The sequence below is a fragment of the Oryzias latipes genome, chromosome 21 (genome assembly GCF_002234675.1).
Source record: "Oryzias latipes chromosome 21, ASM223467v1".
NCBI lineage: Eukaryota > Metazoa > Chordata > Actinopteri > Beloniformes > Adrianichthyidae > Oryzias > Oryzias latipes.
The window spans coordinates 23,872,362-23,894,982 of record NC_019879.2 but is presented as its reverse complement, the minus strand read 5'-3'; the positions used below and the strand labels follow the sequence as shown (position 1 = coordinate 23,894,982).

The 22,621-nt window shown below is 38.8% G+C and overlaps 1 protein-coding gene across 3 annotated transcripts; it reads left to right on the top strand.

The window, feature by feature from the left end:
• The first annotated feature begins 674 nt into the window (after positions 1-674).
• LOC101169001 (rho GTPase-activating protein 6) lies at positions 675-22,187 on the top strand. Of its 3 annotated transcripts, none has more exons than XM_023950985.1 (13): positions 675-1,016; positions 10,203-10,362; positions 10,573-10,644; positions 11,231-11,493; positions 12,142-12,337; positions 12,451-12,506; positions 12,596-12,746; positions 12,849-12,997; positions 15,540-15,719; positions 17,351-17,448; positions 17,774-18,012; positions 20,318-20,392; positions 20,486-22,187. In XM_023950985.1, exons 1-13 carry the CDS (start codon positions 870-872, stop codon positions 21,049-21,051), a joined length of 2,352 nt encoding a protein of 783 aa, XP_023806753.1. In that variant the 5' UTR covers positions 675-869; the 3' UTR covers positions 21,052-22,187. The 3 variants fall into 3 exon arrangements, with proteins under 3 accessions (XP_023806753.1, XP_023806755.1, XP_023806754.1); XM_023950986.1 differs by lacking the exon at positions 675-1,016 and adding an exon at positions 6,594-6,760; XM_023950987.1 differs by lacking the exon at positions 10,203-10,362 and having other exon boundaries at positions 676-1,016.
• The last annotated feature ends 434 nt before the right edge of the window (positions 22,188-22,621 follow it).

Below are 22,621 nucleotides of genomic sequence, written 5' to 3'. Positions count from 1 at the left end.
TCATGATACTTCCGCCAAAAACTTATTTTATTAGACTAAGAATTTACACCTAAATGGCATTGTAAAGCAGACTAGCAGGACATTTAAAGGAATCTAAAGCTACTCACTCCTTCAGCAAAGACTAAATAACTTGTTGGCAGCTGAAACACATCAATCACTGCAGTACTTTTCCAATGGGAGGGTCTTGCGTGTTTGCCTAATTCAATGCAGATGGTAACCTTTTTTAAATGTTAATAAATTAAAGTTAAGAGTAAAATATCTAAATATTTAATTTCTCGTTTTGACTTGGTGAGTGTTTGTAACTTCTAACACAGTTCCAACTAACTAACGCAACTAACCAACTAACGCACCAATCATTTCTTCTCCTTTGGAAAGCGCGTTTATTTGCAAAAGGTGCGTAAAAAAACAAAAAAAACAAAACAAAAAAAAAAAACAAAGAAATAAAGAAAGAAAAAAGCTTTTGAGTTTAACTAAGCAAATAATAATTACAAATCTATTCATTTGAAGTGGATTAACTAAGTGAAATGATTGGGCTGCAGGCGCACACACCATTCCCACATAAATCAAGAGTCGCTCTAATCCAGCCATGTTCTGTTTGTTTTTAGCGTTTTGTTGGGTGTTAACATCCATCTTTAAACATTTTTTGAGATGTTGAAAGCAGGAAGCTGTGAGTCAGAGCTGCAGGGAGGTGGAGGAGGCGATCTGAGGAGACAGGCGCGTATTTCATAATCCTGGCTGCCTGGGACCGTGCGCGCTGGGCGTTTTGGAGACCATCTGTGGAGCGCCATCAAGTTCGGATTGGACTCATGGCAGAGATGTGAACGTGACTTTTCCACTTCTTTGTTGAATACGTGGAAAGTACATGAGCCATGTCCGCTCATGGACTGCTGAGCAGTGTTTTTTCGTGCTCACTGAGCCCCAAAAGTATTTCCAAGCGGAGACTGACTCAGACCAGGAGCCTGGACTCTGCTTTGACGCGGAACTGCGGCACAGAAGCGGAGGAAACGTCTTACGAGGTGAGCAGCGTTCAACTGCAAACTTCCCAAAAACTGGTGTGGTCAGCCATTAAACAGATTGTTGGACTTAGGATTTGTATTGGAAATGTGCAGAATGCTGTGCTGCAAGAAGGGCACAAAAAGTTTTTTACGCACGAGTTTTCTTTGATCATCTCACAGAGTACCGCTTTGAACCACAAACTCTTTGGGTAACTATCTTATTTACTTGTTCTCATTTCCGGCTGTGGCTTGAATTCCCAGTGGATGATGTAGTCGAGGTAGGATTAAGAGTTTTTTTCCCTCCTTATATTGAATGAAACCTTCTTAAAAGTGTCCTGGAAAAAGTTTCAAATCAGTTTTGCAATAAAATCAAGTTAGTGACGACTATGAATCGCTATGTGATTTTGGTGCTGGTGTATTAGTGTCACTTTAAATGGTTTATTGCATTCCTTTTGAAGTAGATTGCATCTGCAGCCCTTTTTAGTGAAAAAAAAAAAATAAGAGTGCTTAGAGTTGCACGCCTGACCTTTAAGGAGAAATCTGCATGTGGGGCTGCTCTTTAGCTGTGAAGATGCCTGTCCAGTCTGCAACCTGTTGGTTTGGTATAGATTATGAGGTCATCTATTTGGTGTTCATGCCATCTGAATCTGTGCATGTCCCTGCAGGACTTGGTGCAAACGCTTCCAGCTCAGAAGGGACACACTGGACTTGAGCCAGCACTGTAGACATAAATGAGAAAAACACAGGATATCAGGGAGAAAGATTGAGTTTGTGGAACTTGTTGTGGTGGTGCCTTTATTTACAGTTACATTTTCAAACAGAGGGGAACTGCAGCTGAACTCGGAGGCCTGAGATCCTTCCTGGAGCCTCACATGACCGTGCTGTCAGCTTAAAGCTAGTAAGCGCCTTTGTATGCAAACCTTCCTCCAAGTCACTAATCAAAGTCACATTTCATGGGCAAACACATAAATTATTCAAGCTGTGCTTTATTGATCCACAATAGTATCCAAGTAACCAGCGAACAACAGCAGTGAAATCAGAGTCCCCGTTTCCACACAAGACTTCCAAGGATCCCAGGACGCAGAAAAATTCCCAATTCATGAGACATGCAGCTTTTTCATCACACTCTTAAAAAAATCTGTCCTACTTCTGTCACTATGTAATTAAGGATAAGAACCAAAGATTTTGCTGAAGGTGTGTCAGGTAATTGATTGAACATGTTGCAGTGGGATGCTAATGTGTTCCTGTGCTGAAGCTTTTATCACAGACTGACATCAGAAAATTAAAATAAGGCGTGCCCAACTGGTATGTTTGATCTATGTTATAATGTACTTTATATGTTCCATCACTGTTCTTTATTAAGAGCTCCAACACAGTCTCTGCAGTCTGAGCCGAGATGGAAAGCAGAGACATCTGGTTTACATGAATAAAGCCTCAACTCTTATTTCTCACAGTACAGCAGCCTGACCTGATCCTTGGCTACAGTCCCTGCAGGCACATATTTTTATCCACCAGAGACTGTCCGTTTGCATGACATGGGGGTCAAGTTTGCTGATTTGCAGCTGCTGCACCCTAAAATCAAGTATTTGTCAGAAAAATGGAAAAGCATGTTGGTTGTAAACACAAGTGTAAAATTACTGTTTAGCTGCAGTTCATCCAAAATGACACTTGAATGATGTCTTTCCCAGTTTACATAACAGACAGAGTTGGTTGAGGTACAGGGTTTTCTCAGCCAAAGTACAAGATGCGTTCTGTTAGAATGCAGAAAGGCGAAACTGAGTCATGGAGGTGTCAGAGGGCTGTGAGAGACAAAGCAGCAGTCAAACACTTGTCCTAACTTGATTTGCACTGCTTTCAGTTGCACATCTTACCAAATGGCACAGAGACTCTCATCTCGTGGCATCTTGGAGATTCTGCAATAGTCAATGACTGTGCCTTTTGGCCTATAAGTCGATTCCTTTTTAATGTGACAATAATCCCATCTGATCTTCTAACATGCTTAATATTGTTTACAATCATGCAAAGGTCCACAGTTCCTTCAAGACTCGTCTGCTTTGGTTTTGCTTTGTTGCTGGGTAAGCTTCATGGCTTTGTGAGAAACAAGGAAACCTTAGAACTTGAATTTTTGATGCAAAAATCATTTTAATTATGTCAGCTTCTTTTTTTCCGATTTTAATTTCCTCATGAAAGCCATTTGTAAGCAGGAAAGTGATTATAGATGCATTAGTGAAAGAGTAGCTGTGCAGGATGTTCTAAAGAGCCAAATATAAGGGTTTTTTGGAGGAACCAATTGTAGTCCTGTTGTAATCTTGAGAGGAAATATGAAAGCCATAATAAAAAAAATAAAGACTTCTTTTTTTGTAACTTTCATGCAAGAGACAGTTAGTTGTGTACTTGTTTCTGTGGATCAGTCTCCCTTAATTTAGAAAAGATTTATGATCCTTTTGCTTATTTATGAATTACTGACTGATTGCTTTAGTTTATATCTGTGTAAACAAACTTTAATTCTTCATTGGAAGGGTTTAAAACTAAACATTGTCAGAAGAACAAGTTAGGCATTTAAAACATCTTTAATTGCCACAATGTTCCAACCATGCTGTTTTTAATAGTATGATGTTCCATAGAGTTGTGTTGGGCTTCTGGAATCTGACATGGTTCTGATCCCCAAAACTGACTTATGAAAATTAATAAATTTAATTAATTTAATTTAATTAATTAATTAATTTCTTGTTAGATAATTGATTGTTCTTTGACTGCTTTTGCTTTAAAGAATTTTTTTGTATTTTTCTCAGGCAAAAACTTATTGGTTCATTTTTTTTCTTTCATTTTCCTTTTTTTGGTCCCTTTCGGGGTCACGGGGCTGCCGGAGCTTAACCCGGCCACTCGTGGGCGAAGGCAGGGGACATCCTGGACAGGTCACCAGTCTGTCGCAGGGCCACAAATCACACACCCATGCACACTCACATTCACACCTAGGGACAACTTCGAGTAACCGCTTAACCTATGAAGCATGTTTTTGGACGGTGGGAGGAAGCCGGAGTCCCCGGAGAAAACCCACGCATGCACCGGGAGAACATGCAAACTCTGGCAAAAACTGCCTTCTGTTAGTTGTTAATGTCAAAGTTGATGATTTTTTTATATAAACTTTCAGCCTTTGTTTAGTTTATATTTATTGTTACTTTAAAATGTTTATCCGCTAAACAATGGAATGGCTTTGAATGGAAACTTAAAAAAAAGAATTCTTGAAAATTATGAACAAATAACAGTTCTAAATATTATAATTACAAATAGTTCTACATTTAAATGAGTTGAATCAAATTTTTAGTAAAAAATACTCATGAACTTTATCTTTTAGAATGAGACCCTGCCTTAATATTGACAAAATGATAGTTTTTTTTATAGGCTTTAAATCTCGCCATAACTCTATTGCTTTTACAGTCAATACATAGAAGTTAACTGTGATCAACTCAACAAATGAGAGGCTGCCAAAGCATTGTGTTTCCTTTTGCTGCTGTGTGAAAGAAAACAGGATTTGTCTTTTTTTTTAATTCTAAATAATAAAATGTCTTTTCACACAATTGAATAAATTATAATATTAATTTTACCTATTACTATCATGCCTTTTTTGTGCAGATTTGCCTTCAGTGAGTGCAATAATTGACTTAAAAATATCCCACAACAAAAGAAACAAGGTTTTCTGTATAAAATATGATTTTTCTCTTTCTTTTTATCACTTTAAAGCATAGAAGCTTCAACAAACACCAAAATGGTAAAAAGTTAGATAGTTGAATGAGATGGTACAGGGCAGGATCCCCTTTTTTTGCTGTTTACACCTGAAACGCTGACTCGTTCATGAAAAGATACCAGAGACGATAAAACGCCTAAAATGATCTTTATCTAAAAATAGAAACGGTCTACTTCTCCTCCTCCTCAAGCTATTACATAGTAACAAAAAACCCTAACCGCTTCATTACACTGGTTGTCCATAAGCCAAATTTCAATATTTTATGATTTGAGCTTTGATGTGTTTTTTTTTTGTTTCTTTGCTTTACTTAAAATATCTTTAAGGAACGATGCTTGCGTCACTGACTTTCTTTGATTCACACAGCAGGTGAACGGCTTCAGGGTGCATTTGTGAAGATTTGCTAAAATGTTTTTGTTAGTCATCAGTGTGTGAAATATGCAGACCAGCCTGTCTAGCACTTATAGACAGACTTAAATCTGCTTAAATCTTTAAGTCCCACTCCAACTACATTTTGGTCTATTTTTAAAAAGCGTTCCAGTGGGTTTATATGCAGTTTTTGGCCAAAAAACAAAACAAAGAACGGTGTAGTTTTATTTGACATAGTTTCTGCAGAACAGCAGTAGTTCATTAGAAATTCACCTCTGAGTTTTGGGGGAGACAGTTGGAGCGGGATTCCCTTATTTACACCCTCCTTAGCTCACAGCCCGTCACAACCCCAAGCTAACGTTATCGGTACAATCATAATAGCGAGCTATATTGGAGCAATTCAGCCGTACACATTCCAGCTCAGACAAAGAAAATGAAGACGTATACGGATCTATTTGTCTGCAAGTGGATGCATCAAAACGGAGTGGAGCAGGGAGATTTTGCCCCGCCCATTTCAGTTGCTGCATCCAAACATGAGCTTTTTCAAATGGTGGGTTTTTCATCTGGTCCTGGCCCATCATGGTTTGGAGTGGGTCTTTAACCCTTGTGCTATCTTAGATGACCCCACCCTTCCATTGACGTGTTATTCCTACCATGACAAAGGTGGATAGAGGTGGAAAGATTTCATGTAATCCATGGACACCAGTGAAGATCACAAATCATTGAAGAAAAAAGATTCAGCGCACTGTCTAGTGGGTCTAGATGACCCAACTCCCAATGTTAAAGTGCCTAGGATAGCACAAGGGTTACATCTTCTTTGCTCCTCCTTTGTTATTTCTACTGATTCTACATTGGCTGAATTCTTCCTGTGAATCTTCTTTAAATCAGTTTATGTTGTGGGATTTCATTCTGATGTTGTTGTTCTGAAACAGATAATCCATTCAGTAAAAGCTTGTCACCTCTGGTCAAGAGGCATGATTTTTATTTCTTCAGGACAAACACAATACATTGGAAACAGACTTCTTGCGTTTGCACAATTGCACATTATCCAATATTATTGTTCTATTCATTCATTCATTCAAAAAAAAAAAAAAATGAATGAATGAATATTGTTCTACTGTGAACTTTTTTAGACGTTACAAATTCTGCGATTTGATTCTGTTACCAAACGTTAGGAAATTAATTTATTTCTAATTTAGTGTAAACTGTGTGAAATGTTTACCCAAAATCTAAAATAGATAAATAAAACAAATAAATAAAACACATTAGAAAACAGTCAATTCAGTGTTTGAGTCTTTACCTCTTTTATTACAGATAATAAAGTTTTAAAAATTGTTATTAAAAGGCCTTAATGCAGCTTCAGTGAACATACCTCTTCTTCATAGTTGCTTCTCATCATGTGTTGAAGGCACTAAACTCCTCCTGCCAACTCCTCCCCAAATCTGGGATTCATGCATCAGGGGATAATGTGAACAGGTCTCAACTTCCCCTCATATTTCATTGCATGCAGCGACACCTGATGGCTGTCCTCAAGCTAGGAAAATATGAAGTGTTTAATGTGGAGATGACGCTGACTCTATTCATTTGGAACTAAGGCTTCTCCATGTTTGTGGACTGTGGAGCGGAGATGCAGGATCCTTTTGACAATCATTTCGTGAGTAACAGACTGTATAAATGAAACTATTACCAGTAATTTGATGTGACAAAAGGCTTAATATGGACTGAAATTGTTAAAATCTTCATATTTTTCTCACTAATGTGACTCATTTTAGCAAAACCTGTGTGTGTTATTGTGCAATGATCCCTACCACCGGCTCAGACAGTGGTGCCATGTTGCTTTAGCACTCCAAGCATCCTCTGATGATAAAGAAATCCTAATCTTTATGTAACCATTTTTAATTTCCAGAGAGATTACAGCAGTCGTGAACAGTTTTTGGACAGTAAAAAACTTTTGTGTTGTGTTTTTTTGTTGCTTTAGTGCTCCAAGCATCCTCTGATGTTAAAGAATTCTTCAGTTTTAAGTAAAACCTTTTAAAATTCAAAGAAAAACCAGCGGTTGTGAACACTTTTTGGACCAAAAAGACTTTAGTATTGTGGTTTTTTTTCTGCATTCTTTTTTAAATAGATCTGCCAGCTTAAGCAACTGGGGGAGTTCCAGATGTTTTCTTTGTGTTGCATAGAATAAAAGTAATGCCAGCTGTGTTATTTTTGCAAATGAATGCATTTTTTCCACTTCTAAAGTATAATTAACTGTGAACTCTGAAGTAAAACAACATGGACAAAAGTGGGAGGGTTCCTGTGGAAATCTCCTTTTGTACTGTGGCACTCAATGGTCTTTTGGAGCACAGAAGAATATTCATTACCTCGCTGGATCTCGTTTAAGTGGTCTTGATCGGTGTAATCTGAACTTTCCATCTTGCCATATTGTATGAGCTACCCTGTAAGTTTCCTCTCATTGTATTCTAGGAAGCGTGTGTGTGTGTTTGAACAAGTCTGTGAATTAAAATTAGTGCACAGCCGAGTGCACCTGTATTTAGGAATTGTGTTTAGTGAAAGGGGACAAGGCTTGCATGTCATGCCCTTTCATACATTTCAATGGGAGGCTTGACTATACTATTGGAATTCTGAGAAAACTTTGTTTTCTTAAATTTTGTTCATACTAGTTAGGCTGGAGACTAATTTTTTTTTTGAGCCAAATATATCTCAGCTCAGGTCTTTGATTCTTTTGGAAAAATTTCCCTTTTATGGTTCCTTTCTCAATGTAAAGGTATAGACTATAATCTGTACTAATGACATGCCGGGGCAAAGAAAATCTTACCTGCCCGGGAGGGGGGAAGGAGCTTAGAACCTGGAGTTCCACACAGAGAGCACTTAGTTTTTATTTGAAGATGCCACTTCGCTGACAGAGCAAATCTGTGGGAACTCGGCTCACGATCACATCAAATATGGAGAAAGTTTCCACTCCCTTATAGTCACACAAGAGGAATGTCCAAATGAAACGGGTAGATAACACCAAGCATGACTCGCTCACAGCATTTCCTGTTATCCGTGGCATAAACAACACAGGCTTTTCGCTTTTTTTTGGGACTGCAGATTGCCAATTCTTATTAGGCATTTTTTTGTCCTGTGGAAAAAGCCAGAAAACAAAACAAAAGAATAGACAAACTTGTTATGCAAGCTGTGTCCTCTGTTTCTGTTTCTGTAGAATCTAGAGCACTTTCTGCAGCATCAGCAGTACATTTTAGGAATAAGTCTCCTAAAAGACATACACAAGTACATATGTTAGTTCAGTTTCTGTAAATAATGGTTAAGGATTCCTTAAAGGGAATAGTTAATGCTTCTTTATAAACAACTACAGAACTTAGATTGTAGGATCCTGACAGGTATTGTACTTCTGGATAATGTAAAACATTAAGAAACCATCAATTTTATAATTTTTACAATAAAAAGAAAGCCTCAAATTCATTATTAGTTAACTAAAAGATGTTATCTATTACAAATAGTACATATTAAATTATTGAAGTCTTATTATTTATTATAAAAGATAAAAGTGCTTTTGTATTTTAATTTATCCAGAACAAGATTCCTTAACTAAGTTAAAAAATATTGATGTCTCTGGCAACTTTTACAGATTAAAATGACAAAAGTACTTATTTTATAAAGAAACCAGGATGTAAACCCCTTCAACGTATAGTTACTCGTACCATTTATTCCAGGACTGCTGCAGAAATGTAGAAATACCTTAAAGGAAAAAAAAAATATATATATATTTATATATTTTTTGTGTGTAAAATTGGAAACAAATTCAGGCATGAATGGGTTAAATGATGTAAATAAAAACAACATCGTGAAATAGAAAAGATTAAATAATTATGAAACTCTAATCAACTGAAAGCATTCTTGAATAAACTGTCTCTTAATGCACTGTAAACCTCTGACTTAACTTAAGGCCATAAAATCTGTTTTCTGATGCGAGTAGACAGATGTTTTCATTTGAGCAAAGCTCATGTTTCTCCTCTTAGTTACCAAAATACAAACTATTTAGTAACCCCCAACCTTTGTCCAGTAAACATGAGGCCTTGTGTTTGTCATACTTTGTATATCGTAAAATTTGCTCAAAAAATAAACATAAGGATAGCAATTTTTAATGTTTTATTTAGCTTTTAGTTTGTTTGATAAAGTTTTGAACATTTTTTTGTATTCTCTCGTAAAGTGTGTTTTTCCACCTGGAGAGTTTGCCTCAGTTCCCCAGGGGATTTCACCCATCTCAGATCCTCGTGTCTGTTTTTTTAATCCCAGATCGGAGTGATGAAGTTTAGATTATGGCTCTGTGTGGGCCTCACATTCTTGCACAGAGTTGTTCTTCTCCTTCGTGTGCGTTTGGATTGTTGTAAGGCTGCACAAAGAGCCGTGACAGATACTTCCTCGATCACGCAGTGTGTTTTGTACCACGCTGGGTCGCATCTTATGTATTTTAGACGGTGCGTGCCACTGTAGCACAGAACTAATACCTTTATTTGATGGAAGTGAGGGACTTCGGTGTAAGCCTTATCCCAATAATGAGTCACTAAGCCTCTTTAAAACATGGCTCATATGATTGGCTCAACAGTGGTGGATCAAAGCTCTGTAATCTCCAGCGCAGTGATGCTCGAAAGGTTGAGAATTTCAGATCAGATTATTTGCCTCATTATTTCCATAGCTCCAAATCCTTAGAATATCTGTGAAATATTTTATAGTTTATTTTACTACACACTGCAAAACGTATGCATCACAGGAACGATAAAAGATTAAACTCACTAATTAAGGGTTGGCATCAATTTAAAAGTCTATCTGGATAGTAAAATGATTCCAACATTTTGTCTTCTATTTTAACTAAAATTAATGCAACTATTATTGATGATGTGTGTGGCTGAAATTGAGATTTAAAAATCCCCTTTATGTGAGGATTTTAACCTTTTGATCACAAAAAAAAGGAAAAGTCACGTTATTTTATTTATTTATTTTTACAACAGCAAGTATGAATTAGCAATGACAGTTTTTAGTTGTGTGTTTCAGTCTGAATTTTTGTATTAATGCCCGCCCGCATTTGTTTTCAGGGTGATTTCACCTGGAACAGTGCGTTAGGATATAACGTTTCCCTGAAGGCCGTCCCCCTGCAGAGCCTGTCGGAGTTGGAGCGGGTTCGACTCCAGGATGTTGCTTTCAGACGCCTGCTTCAGTGCCACGATCCGGGCTGCCACATCACCATACCAAAATGTACATTAGCTCCTCAAAGTTTTGCATTCACAGCTGCTTTCTTCACCGTGACGTACAAAGATGGATTGGGATTAATGTTGTTTGACATTTTCTGCACTATTTAGCCGTTTGGATTGCTTTATCGTCTTTTCAATCAGCCCCCAAAAAAAAAGCAAAGTAAGCATGACCAGCGATTACGTAAACCAGATGTTTTTGTCTTTTACTTTTCAGATGGTCACAAGCACAAGAAGTCTCTTAGGAAGAAGTTGGATTCACTATCTAAAGAAAAGGCAAAAGACAAAGGTAATGCTGACGTTAAAACAGTCATTTTTCAAGTTTTCTTCTGGCTCTGTTAATACAGAAATTTGGCGCTCAAGGGGTTTTGACTGATCAGAATAGTACAATGTAGAGGAAACTGTGATATCCAGGCTGCAAAAAGCCCCACCCTTCCTAGCAATGTTGCAAGAAAACGATCTTCTCTTACGAATAGTGGCAGTCGAGGGAAATAACTAAAACAATCTTGAGTGGCGGCTCTTTCGCTGCTGCCTATCCTTCAGCATGCCCAGCCCCCTCCTTCCTTTTTTTCCCCTTTTGTTTACAGAGGCACTTGTTAAAGTATGTGCACTCTGTGTATCAAGTGCACACGGCAGAACGCCGCTCTTGCTGTGCCTCCTGCATTGTTTTAATTTTGACCAGGATTTATTTAAAAGCTGAAGTCTGAGAGAATTCGCAACTGCCTGGTTTTAGTTGCTTCCAATGGAAAATTGGTTTGAAAAGAGGAAAACAGACCAGAAAAGGGTCATTTAGAGGATCTCTGATGACACAAAGATAAAAACTGAAGCATGTGAACTTTAAGTCTCCCTCTTTTGCTTTTCCCCTCCTCATACAGAGACTGCCCCACAGGCGTTTGGCATACCGTTGTCTCATGTCATATCCAACGACCGCAAGCACAAGCTGCGGCACGATCACCCAAGAGAGGAGCACAGTAACCCCAATGAATTGATGCTATCCCTCCCTCACCTGTCCTCTAGCCTGAAAAGGGTTATCAGGGAACAGTCCAGCAGCAACTCATCGCTCAGCTCCACATCAGAGACCCCAAGTGAATCGCCTCTGCAGAGCACACCAGACACAGCTCCGAGGACGTGCAGGAGGGTAGGCTTTCCTGTCAGAAACTCGGACACACAAATATAGAGCAACTGTCAAATTACACCCTTGGTAGATTTTTGTGGGATTTTGTTTTTTCCTTTAATGTGTGCAGATTAGGAGACAACTTTAAAAACAAAATGACAAATTCAACCACTTAAAGTCCCACTCCAATCATCCTTTGATCTATTTCAAAAGCGTTCCCAGTGATCTTTTTAATTAGGATTGTGTCTTTTTTAGCCAAAAAAAAAAAAAAAAAACCTGGGTCGTTTTCTAGAACATAGTTTCTGCAGAGCGCAAGGAGATTAGAAATTTGCCTCTGAGTTGTGGGCAGGCAGGCCTATTGGTGCGGGTGAATCCCGCCGCTCCTTCCGAGCTGAGAGCTCGAAGCAGGGAGGTTACAGCGCCTCACAACCCCAAGCGAACAATATCGGACCTATCAATCCGTACAGTTTTGATCGAGGAAAATGATTTAAATATACCGTACTCAGAAATGCAATTTTAAGCTTAACTCTCTTTATATTTGTCCTCCATCATGAGAACAATGCTACAAGAACATGTTTAAAACACCATTTTAATTTTAGTGGCTCTTTAAAAGCAGCACAGGATCACTTGCTTCTCCAATCACTGCATGGTTGTCCTCCATCTGTTGGCCAGGGCGGAGTGTCTGTGGATTGCATCACAGACCTTGATGATAGCCAGTCTCGGCTTTTGGAGGCCCTTCAGCTGTCTCTCCCTGATGACGCAACCACCAACAAAAAGAAGCAGCAGGACAAAAAGCTCAGCCTTAATCCCATTTACAGACAGGTGCCGAGGGTGGTTGACCTCTGCTGCCAACATCTGGAGAAATATGGTACAGATTTATAAGAGCAGACAATAAGTTGCAGCTGTGTGCAATGATTGATGATGTGCTGGTGAACATTACTCACCATGTTTGCACCAATGGGGTTCTCTGTCTTTGTTTAGGCTTGCAAACAGTTGGAATTTTCCGTGTTGGGAGTTCCAAGAAGAGAGTACGGCAGGTAAGAATCTGTGCACATTGAAGCAGCTCCTCGCACTGATAAGTTGCTCGCACTGAATAAACATTTAAATTTTACGATATTCCATGCAGCTGCGAGAGGAGTTTGATCAAGGCTGGGAGGTAATCATGGATGAGGAGCACAGTGTTCACGATGTTGCGGCTCTGCTGAAAGAATTCCTCCGAGACCTGCCTGATCCACTTCTGACGAGAGAGCTCTACACAGCCTTCATCAACACAATATGTGAGGAGCAGACGTGCATACTGTTGCAAACAGTTCATGTTGTTCGGATTTCTTAATTTATAGGCCACAAAAAAACTGTCAAATATTTTTTTTTTCCCGCAGTGTTGGATGACTCAGACCAACAGAGTGCGATTCAGCTCCTGATTTTCATGCTTCCTCCTTGTAACAGCGATACACTACAGCGCCTCCTCTGCTTGTTGTCTACTGTGTGCACACATGCAGACGACAGCCTTGACAGTGACGGAAAGGAGGTAAGAGTAACTGAGATAGAAAATGATGGAAAAAAGTTTTTTTTTACTCAGAAAAATCTTTACTCCATCGTACTTAACCCCATTTTTGATTTTCTTGGTGATTGAACAAAAAATGTCTTTCAGAAAAACTTTCCCCAAAAAACACAAAACAAGAACTGCCATATCTGGTGAATTCGATCATTATACAGATGTCCCATCTCTAATTTCTTATTAAATGGTGTAAAAGGAACATGATAATGTCACCACAAAAGGGCGGAATCTAACGGTTGGTTGTGCGAGTCCCAAGTCTGTGTGAATGCATAGGGTTGTATCAGGAAGGACAACCAAATTAAATCACAGAAATCACAAACATAACTTTATACCACATTAGTTGTTGCCCAGGTTAACAACAACCCCCACAGGGGCTGTTACAGGGTGCTGATGGGAATTGGATGACTGTTGGTGGAAGAAGGAGAAGAGGAAGGTGTGTTTATAAGCAGAGAAAAAAAGGAAAGGCAGAAATGTAGGACTTAGAGTTGGAATTTTGTCAAGGGAAACTAGAAATCTGATGGAAAGATGGATATTCTGTGTTTCAATAGACCATATGGAAAGGGAGCATAGGTCACAGATTGGGAGCAGGTTCAAGCTGTTTTATCATGAGGACTTAAAGGACAGGTTGGACACAAAGGAGGAAGAGGTGGATCTGTACAGGTGATGCAGAGAAACAGTTCTGCAGCACGTTACGATGAGAAAGGACAGAGATGGAAAAGGGTTTAAGAGGTGAGGAGAATTTTTGAAGAGTTGATGAATGAGGAAAATGTTTGACAGCACAGTCAAACACAGAAGTAGCAAAGATTAGAAGTGAGGAAGACACTGAAGATGATGAAGAGTGGAAAAACAGTTGGTGCTGGCAACATACATGTTGAGGTACGGAAGTGTTTAGGACAGGTGGCAGTAGAGTTTCTGATTTGAATGTTTATCAAGATCCTAAAGTGTCAGAGGATGCCTAAGGAATGGAGGAGAACGGTTCTGGTGCCCATTTTTAAGAAGGGAGACATTCAAAGTTGTGGAATCTACAGAGGATCAGAGCTGATGAGTCATACAATGAAGCTATGGGAAAAGGTAGTGAAGGCTTGACTGACGTCAGAGGTGAAAATTTGCGACCACCAATAAGGTTTTGTGCAAAGGAAGAGAAACCCAGATGAGGAAGATCAGAAGGAGTTGCATTGTGTGTTGCATTAGTTGAAGGTGGAACTGCACCAAGGATCACCTTTGAGCTCCTTTTTGTTGCTGTGGTGATGGACAGGCTGATAGATGAGGTTAGTCAGGAATCGATGTGGATCATGATGTTTGCAGATGACACTGTGATCTGTGGTGAGAGCAGGGAGCTGGTGGAGGAACATGTAGGGAGGTGAAAATTTCTTCTGAAAAGGAAAGGAATGACAGTCAGCTGCAGCAAGACTGAGTATCTGTAAATGAGAAGAACTCAATGGGAATGATGAGGTTACAGAGAGCAAAGGTGAAGAGGGTGGAGAACTTTTAGAACCTTGGGTCAACAGTCCAGGGCAACAGAGAGAATGTGGGAAAATTGGTTATTTGGCGCATGTAAGCAGGATTGAGAGGACAGTTTCAGGTGTAATGTGCGACCAAAGAGTGTCAGCAAGAATGAAAGAAAAGGTGTAGAAGACTAAGGTGAGAGCACCCATGTAGTTGGTTTAGAGACAGGAGGCAGAGCTGGAGGAAGCAGAGATGAAGATGCTGAGGTTCTCTTTGGGAGTGATGAGGATGGGTAGTATCAGGAATGAATGTTCGTAAAAAGGATGCTGAAGGAGGTCTAGAGGAAGACAAAGAGGAGGTTCAAATTTAAGGATGACGTAAGATTTGTTGATGGGAATCAGAGGGATGCAGAGGAGAGGAGATGGAGACATGATTTGCTGTGGTGACCCCTAAAGGAAACTACTCAAAGGAGAAGAAAAATAAGTTGTAGCACAAACATGATACATGATGATCTCCTAAGATTTCCTAAAAATATAGTTAAAGATCTCTCTCATTGCTGCAGCTGAAGCACACAATGTTCCTCTGTGGAAATAAGTGTATATATTGTCAAAATGTGTTTATACTGTAGCTGTTAAACAGCACAGGGCATATAAACACATGACAATCGAGTGTGCACATTTTATAAACAGCCCACATCTATTTATATATATGTCTTGGCACCCTGTTAGTCACAGATGTAATTTTAATTTTATAGTTGATACTTAGAGAAGAAAATGTACTGTAGTGATGCTGCATTTGGACATGTTCTGGATTCAACCGAGATCTTTCTGCACAAAAGTAATTTTATTTTATTTTAGTAATTTTATTGATGGATTTGAAATTTTGCTTCCTCCAAATATGTTAATTCTTCCCTCTGGTCCTGAAGCATTAGGGACACTTGGGAAAAACATTCCCAAGTATTTTTTTGGGAACCCAAAACATGTTCAGTCCTATTTTCTTGTAATAAATAAACTTTTCAGTTGGTTGAATTGTTTTATTAAAATTGTATATCTTGTTTTTCTTTTAGATCCCTGGAAACAAAATGACGTCGCTGAATTTAGCCACCATCTTTGGACCCAACCTGCTGCATAAGCAAAAAAACTCAGACAAAGAGTTTGCGGTGGAGAGCTTTGCTCGTGCCGAGGAGAGCTCAGCTGTCATCAGTGTGGTCCAAAGGATGATTGATTCGTACGAGATGCTGTTTATGGTAAGTCCTGCTCAAGTCAAACCAGAGAGCACAGCACCAATTAAAGGCAAAGAGTTAATGAACAGTTCCCAGGTTTTATATGAAACAATCCCTGCTTTTTAAATTGGCCTTTTAACAAAAAACAATGGAAACCACCTAATGAATTTAAACTTCACCTTTTAGAAGCTTTTTCTTAGTCTTTTAAGACAGAAACCTCATAAAATTAAGTTGCATGAACGCTGCTTGCTGTGTTGCCAAATGAGAAGCCTCGCTGTAGGGGTCTATTAGTGTGTTTTCCAGCCTCAGCTTTGTTTATGGAAAACAACATTCACCTCTTCATTACCTTTTCTGCTTTCACCAGAGGAAATTGTTCTAGGGAAACATTCAACACAGGCCACCAGACATTTACTTTACTGGTGAATCATTACAGCTGAGATTTCTTTATTAAGACATGTCATTTTGTCTTTATTACGACATTCCTGCTAATTGCTCGCCATGATGCGTCTGCTCTTTACAATAAATGAATGTAGCGCTCTAGTTGTAATTTTCTTTTAACTATCTTTCACTAAAGAAAACGCTTAGGACCCACTCCAATAAAAATTATATATATATATATATATATATATATATATATATATATTTATATAAATATAAATATATTTATATATATATATTTATATAAATATAAATATATTTATATTTATATATTATAATATAGCACTGGAGCGCTCATCCTGGCAGCTCAGGAACAAGCCCTGAGCACCAGAGCGATAGAGGCTCAGATCTACCACACCAGACAAGACCCAAGGTGTAGGCTGTGCAAAGAGGCACCTGAAACAATCCAGCACATAACTGCAGGGTGTAAGATGCTGGCAGGTAAAGCATACATGGAGCGCCACAATCAAGTGGCTGGAATAATATACAGGAACATGTGTGCAGAATATGAACTGGAAACCCCAAGGTCAAAATGGGAAAACACCCCCGAAGGTTGTAGAGAATGAGAGGGCAAAGATCCTGTGGGACTTCCAGATCCAGACTGATAGGATGGTAATGGCAAACCAACCAGACATTGTAGTGGTGGAAAAAGAACAGAGGAAAGCCGTTGTGGTGGATGTGGCAGTGCCAAGCGATGGAAACATAAGGAAGAAGGAACATGAGAAACTGGAGAAATACCAGGGACTCAGAGAAGAACTGGAGAAAGCATGGAAAGTGAAGGTGACAGTGGTGCCTGTGGTAATTGGAGCACTCGGGGCAGTAACCCCCAAGCTGGAGGAGTGGCTACAACAGATACCTGGAAAGATCTCAGACATCTCAATCCAGAAAAGCGCAGCGCACAGCTAAGATACTGCGCAGAACCCTCAAGCTCCCAGGCCTCTGGTAGAGGACCCGAGCTTGGAGGAGAAACCACCCGCGGAGGGTGAGAGGGGCGTTTTTTTTTTTTTATATATATATATATATATATATATATATATATATATATATATATATATACAATCACTAAACAATAATTAACTAATATATATATATATATATATATATATATATATATATATATATATATATATATATATATATATATATATATATATATATATATATATATATATATATTAGTTAATTATTGTATAGTGATTTTTTTCTTTTTTTTTTAGGTTCCTGCCGACCTGCAGAACGAGGTCCTGATGAGTCTACTTGAAACCGATCCTGACGTCGTGGACTACCTGCTGCGGAGGAAAGCCTCTCAGTACTCGTGAGTTTACTATGCAATTGTCTTGAATTGTACTTAACCCTTGTGCTATCCAAAACACTTTAATGTTGGGAGTTGGGTCATCTAGACCCACTAGACAGTGCTCTGAACCTTTTTTCTTCAATGATTTGTGATCTTCACTGGTGTCCATGGATTACATGAAATCTTTCCACCTTTATCCACCTTTGTCATGGTAGGGAGAACATGTCAATGTAAGGGTGGGGTCATCTAAGATAGCACAAGGGTTAAAATGAGACATTTTTCATCAAACGTTCATGTTTAAATGCTTAAAAAGTGATTTTAAAGTGTGTTTAACTTGTCTCTGCAGAGAGCCCCGCCATCTTAGACCAGAGGACCCTCTGCCTCTTACTGAAAGATGTTTTTCCAATGACTCTCTGAAAGCATCCAGCGGAGAGGTATCTCCTTATGACAATAACTCCCCTGTGCTATCAGATCAACTGCTGTGTAAATACTCAGGGGACAGCACACATTCCAGAGACTCCAAAGTTAGCGCTCATTCAAAAGACGGATCTGGAAGCTCCTCTCCTGCTTTTTCTATTGACAAAGGTGAGCTTATTTTTGTTCAAAATTATAATAGCTTAAAGATTTAAATTCACATGTGAAAACTTGATAGTCAAACTTACAGATGGATAGTGGTAAAATGTTAAAATAATAAAAGAAAGAAGTTTAAGGTTTTTCCTGAAACAGTCGTAGTTACAGACTTTTTATTTAAACGCCTGAACACAAGTGCATTTCTGTGATACATTCATGTCCTTCACAATCTGTGGGATAAAGCAAAGAACCTGAGACATTAAATCCAGTTTTTCCCCACAGCCAGTAAGCCATAATAGAAATACTAAAATAAACAAACTGAAACTGTAAGGGTTTATGTAGAACATATGTGAGGATCAGGTCAGGGCAGTCAACCTAAGTGCAGGAGACTAGGGACTGGCAGGTCACAAAGAATTATTAAATGAAGAGGAATAAACAAAAGCTGTTGGACGAGCCACAAAATACTTAAACTAAATAAAAAAAATTAAACTTTATTAAAACAGGATTAAACACAAGAAACTACAGGAAAAGTGACAGGAATAGGGTGAAAATGTGACTACAAGAAACTTCCCAAGGCAAGAGAATCATATATATGGGACTAAATATTAAACTACATGATTAAATAAATACATACAAAATGTAATAGAAGTTACTTTTATTACAGCCTTCTGGAATGTGGAGAAAAACTTTGAGCTAATTTGAGATCTTTTTCACTTAGAAAAGGAAAATAAAGGATAAAACGAGGGTTGCACACTGAAGACTGGATTGAGGAACTTTTTTAATTCAAACTGGGCGGCTGAGTCCAAACCATTGACTGTACATGAGAACTGGACTGAGTAAGTGTGACGTCATGGAAAATGGTTTACTTCCAGCTCCAAACAAATGAAGTCAATTCGCTCGCCATTTTTCTGTGACACGGACGCTGCCATTTGGAGCCAGACGACATTAGTAAGCAGTGATTGGTTCGAGTTGGTCTGAGGCAACGTTTCCATGGAAACTAGAGTCACCAATCAGGAAAGTGGGCTCTGGAGAAACTGTCAATCAAACGTTTCAAACATTCGGTGTTGGGGCCAGTTTGTAACTTGAGTAACTTGTTTAAAAAAAAAAAAGGTAGCAGAGAATAGTGATTCTGACTGAGTAATAGCTGTTTATTTCTCCATAGAAGTGTAAGTGATTTTGACTTCTTGGAGCCAGTGGGTAATTCCTGTTTGGAACACCAGAGGAGAGGGGTCACTCAGTTCAGCTCTCAAATACAGTCAATGGTACAAAACTGCACCTGATTTTAAGGGAATTCTCATTTTGATTCACGTCATTCCTCTGTTTTGTCTACTTACTATTCTGAGTGTTTAAGTAGTCAAATTTTCAAATGTTAATTCATTTTATTCAAGTTTTAGCTGTTGCTGCAACAACAAAACCTTTAAAATGATGCATGATTTTAAACCTTGGTTTGCATTCTTTCGTAATCCTTTTAAAATTCTCTAAGGTCCTTAAATTTGACATCTGACTTAAACAAGTGCAAGTCAGTTATGATGATTGTTTGCTTTGACCTCATTTCATACCCAAATCATCCCACACTAAAGCAGCAAAAAGCTGAGTTTTAGATTTATAATTTTTTTAGAGCAGGTGCCCGGAGGTCTGAGACAGACAGGAGGGCAGGTTTGAGTCTGACCGAAGGTAAGACAACAAAGGTGCAGGAGGAACAAGTCATTTGAAAAATTTCTAGCACGAATGAAAAGAAAGTCTGAAGTGACGAAACCGGGTAAGCCGATACAGCAGCAGGACAATGGGAGTGATACTCTGTTGAGTATCAGTGGACTGAGTGACAAAGAACAGCAAAACCAAGGATGTGCTGGACTTAAGAGTTTCAGAAAACACTGAAGGGATGAGCCAAGGATCACTTAGGACACCTAGTGGAAAAAGCAGGCAATGACAGGAAGAAAATCCAACATGTAAAAGGTCAAAATAATGAATAGAAGAATCTTTTCTGACAATTATTTCAAACTTTAACCCACTTTATGGCTCTCCTGCCTTCTATTGGAAGCAAATAAAGGGAAGTGTTTGCCCAAAGCAAAGATTTTCAAATCCCACAGTTAAAAGATGCACATCATGAAAATATTTGAGTATCAGAATCTCGGAGCTTTGCAGATGGACAACGTCGTAATACTTATGTGATTGAATTATTGCTGAGGCTAAAGGGGAAACAAAAGTCAGCTTAAAAAGAGAGGCATGACTTTGCTTCTGTTGTACTTTCATCATATGATCACGTATTAAACCAAGGAATCCAATCCTCTTAGCTCTTTTTCTCCTTCCACCCCCCCAGAAGCTTTAACAGACTCTTTCTGGGAAACCTGGCAGGAATTTTGTGGGAAGGATTTTACCGGCCATCACATTTCTGGTAACTGACCCCTTTAAAAAAATAAAAAATGTTGTTCCAGATGGCCCTGAGAAGTGAAATTAATGCTGGGCTTTAATAAATGACTTTTCTCAGGCTCCCTTGAAGATGCATCAGAATGTGACTCATTTGGATCATCAGAGGGGCTGAGCTGTCACCAAGGTAACAACAAGCTTCCCGTCAGACCAACGCAAACGTCATTGGGTGTTTTGGAGTCCAGGCCCCACCTCCCTGTGTCTCGCAGCAGCAGCGGTCCTCATGACCAGAGAGAGCAGAGACAGCGAGACTCATCCTTACATCACTCCCACTGCAGCCAATCGGGTGCTATTAGCTCAGACAACTTAACACAAAGGACAGGATGCCCTGCATGCCCTTTTCCAATGAACAGGATGGATAGTTGTTCCCCATTTCCCAGTTTCAGACCCGCAAGAGAAACGTCCATTTCTCCCACCATCCCCTTTGTTCCCAGCCATCACCCTGACCTCCAAATCTCACCACCGGCCCAGCAGAGCCTCTCTCTCCGGACTGCAGATAAGACAGACGACTCTCGGTCTGGAGGGGAAAAGGGCGCAGATACCTCGAACTGTCCGACAGTGGAGTGGCATGTTTGGCAGAAGCTGCCTTCTGAAAACCAAGAACCTGTGCCTGAAACTTTAGTTTGATGCAGCCTTCCCTGATAGGACAAGGCCCTCTCCTGTTGAATCCCCATGCTGGCATTGTTTGTAATATGGCCTCTAATCATTTATCCTAAGAAAGATTTTGCATTAATGGTCAGTTGTTTATATATTTTATAGTAACAACTCTTTAAATGTATTGGGTTTTAAAAATAGAGATTATTTGCCACGCAGCCTTAAAAAAACTTTATTTAAACTTGAATGTCAAAAATAGACTTGAATATTTTTTTTTATAATGCTGAGTGTAAAAATACAGCTTCTCACTATCTTATAAAATGTAACATTATAAATGAGTTTGTTGTAGGCACATCATTGTAACAGATGCAGTTTATCCATTGTTCTATTTTTTTTCTCCTCCATAATATTAAAACTGGATCCTTTGTTTGGATACAACTCACTATCAAACACCTATTTCACACACATCTACGCTTTTTGCTGTTACAGTGAACTATTCCTTTAAGTTTGTAGAGATGGATATACTTATAGATATATATTTTTGTATCTTTTCAGTATTTAATAAAATCATGTTTTCCACTTCTATTTTTGCTGCTATTTAATAAAAAAGGAAGATTGATCAATTGTAAAAATTATTTTAGAGTCAAGTCAGTCTTTCATTTTTTATTTTAGCATTCCCAGTTGAATACGTCCCTTATTAAACTAAACTGACATCTGAGCTGCAATGTCAGGAGGATGAAACTTTTGAACTTTGTGGCTGTGTTGCTGTGGAGCTGTAATTTTCAGCTTTAGCTTTGAATCAATGCTTCTCTGCCGTGTTGGAGCCGGCTCTGAGCATCTCCTCCCTTTTCTTTGATCCCGATTGCTGTATAGGGAGTTCATTTGTTAGGCAGCCAGCACCACACACTGACTTGACCTTTGTGTGGATGGCAAAAGGGCAGGCATCACTCACTGCTCACACTGCGATGCAGCCAGTGCGGATAAACCGTCCAACCCAGAATAGGCCAAGTATCTGCAACACCGTTTCAGTTTAGGTTTACTTTGCCCGTTCCTAAGGATTGTATTATAATAAAAACCAACCCAGCAGGGTGGAAGGATGGCAAGGCACAATAATTGTGATATCGTTTTGTGCAATATTTTAATAAATGCCTTTATAGTATGGAAACATATTTCCCTCATTTTTTTTCTCTTTGTGTTTTGATATCTATTCTTTGAAGAATGATATGCTCAACACACACCAAGGTATATGTATGCATTATGTAAGTTACATGCATAATGAGGTAATCATAGCAAAAAGTTTAGAATCAGGTCCCTACCCAAACTGGCCACAAGAGGGCAGCATAAGACCAGCAAACTGTTGTTTTATTGTTCTTTTCCCCCTAAGATTATTTAGGTGCTGATGTAGATCTAGTGAACTTTAACACTTCAATAAAAGTGAAATATGTTGCTTATTTTAACAGATCTTTTTAATACAAAAGAAGTTATAAGATCAAAGTATTTAATGGTTTGTTTTTTGCAACAGTTTGTGTGCACTTTGTTTTTAAAGAACAGACAAGGTTTTCAGTAAACTCAGGACAATTTATAGAACTGCAGACAGTAAGCA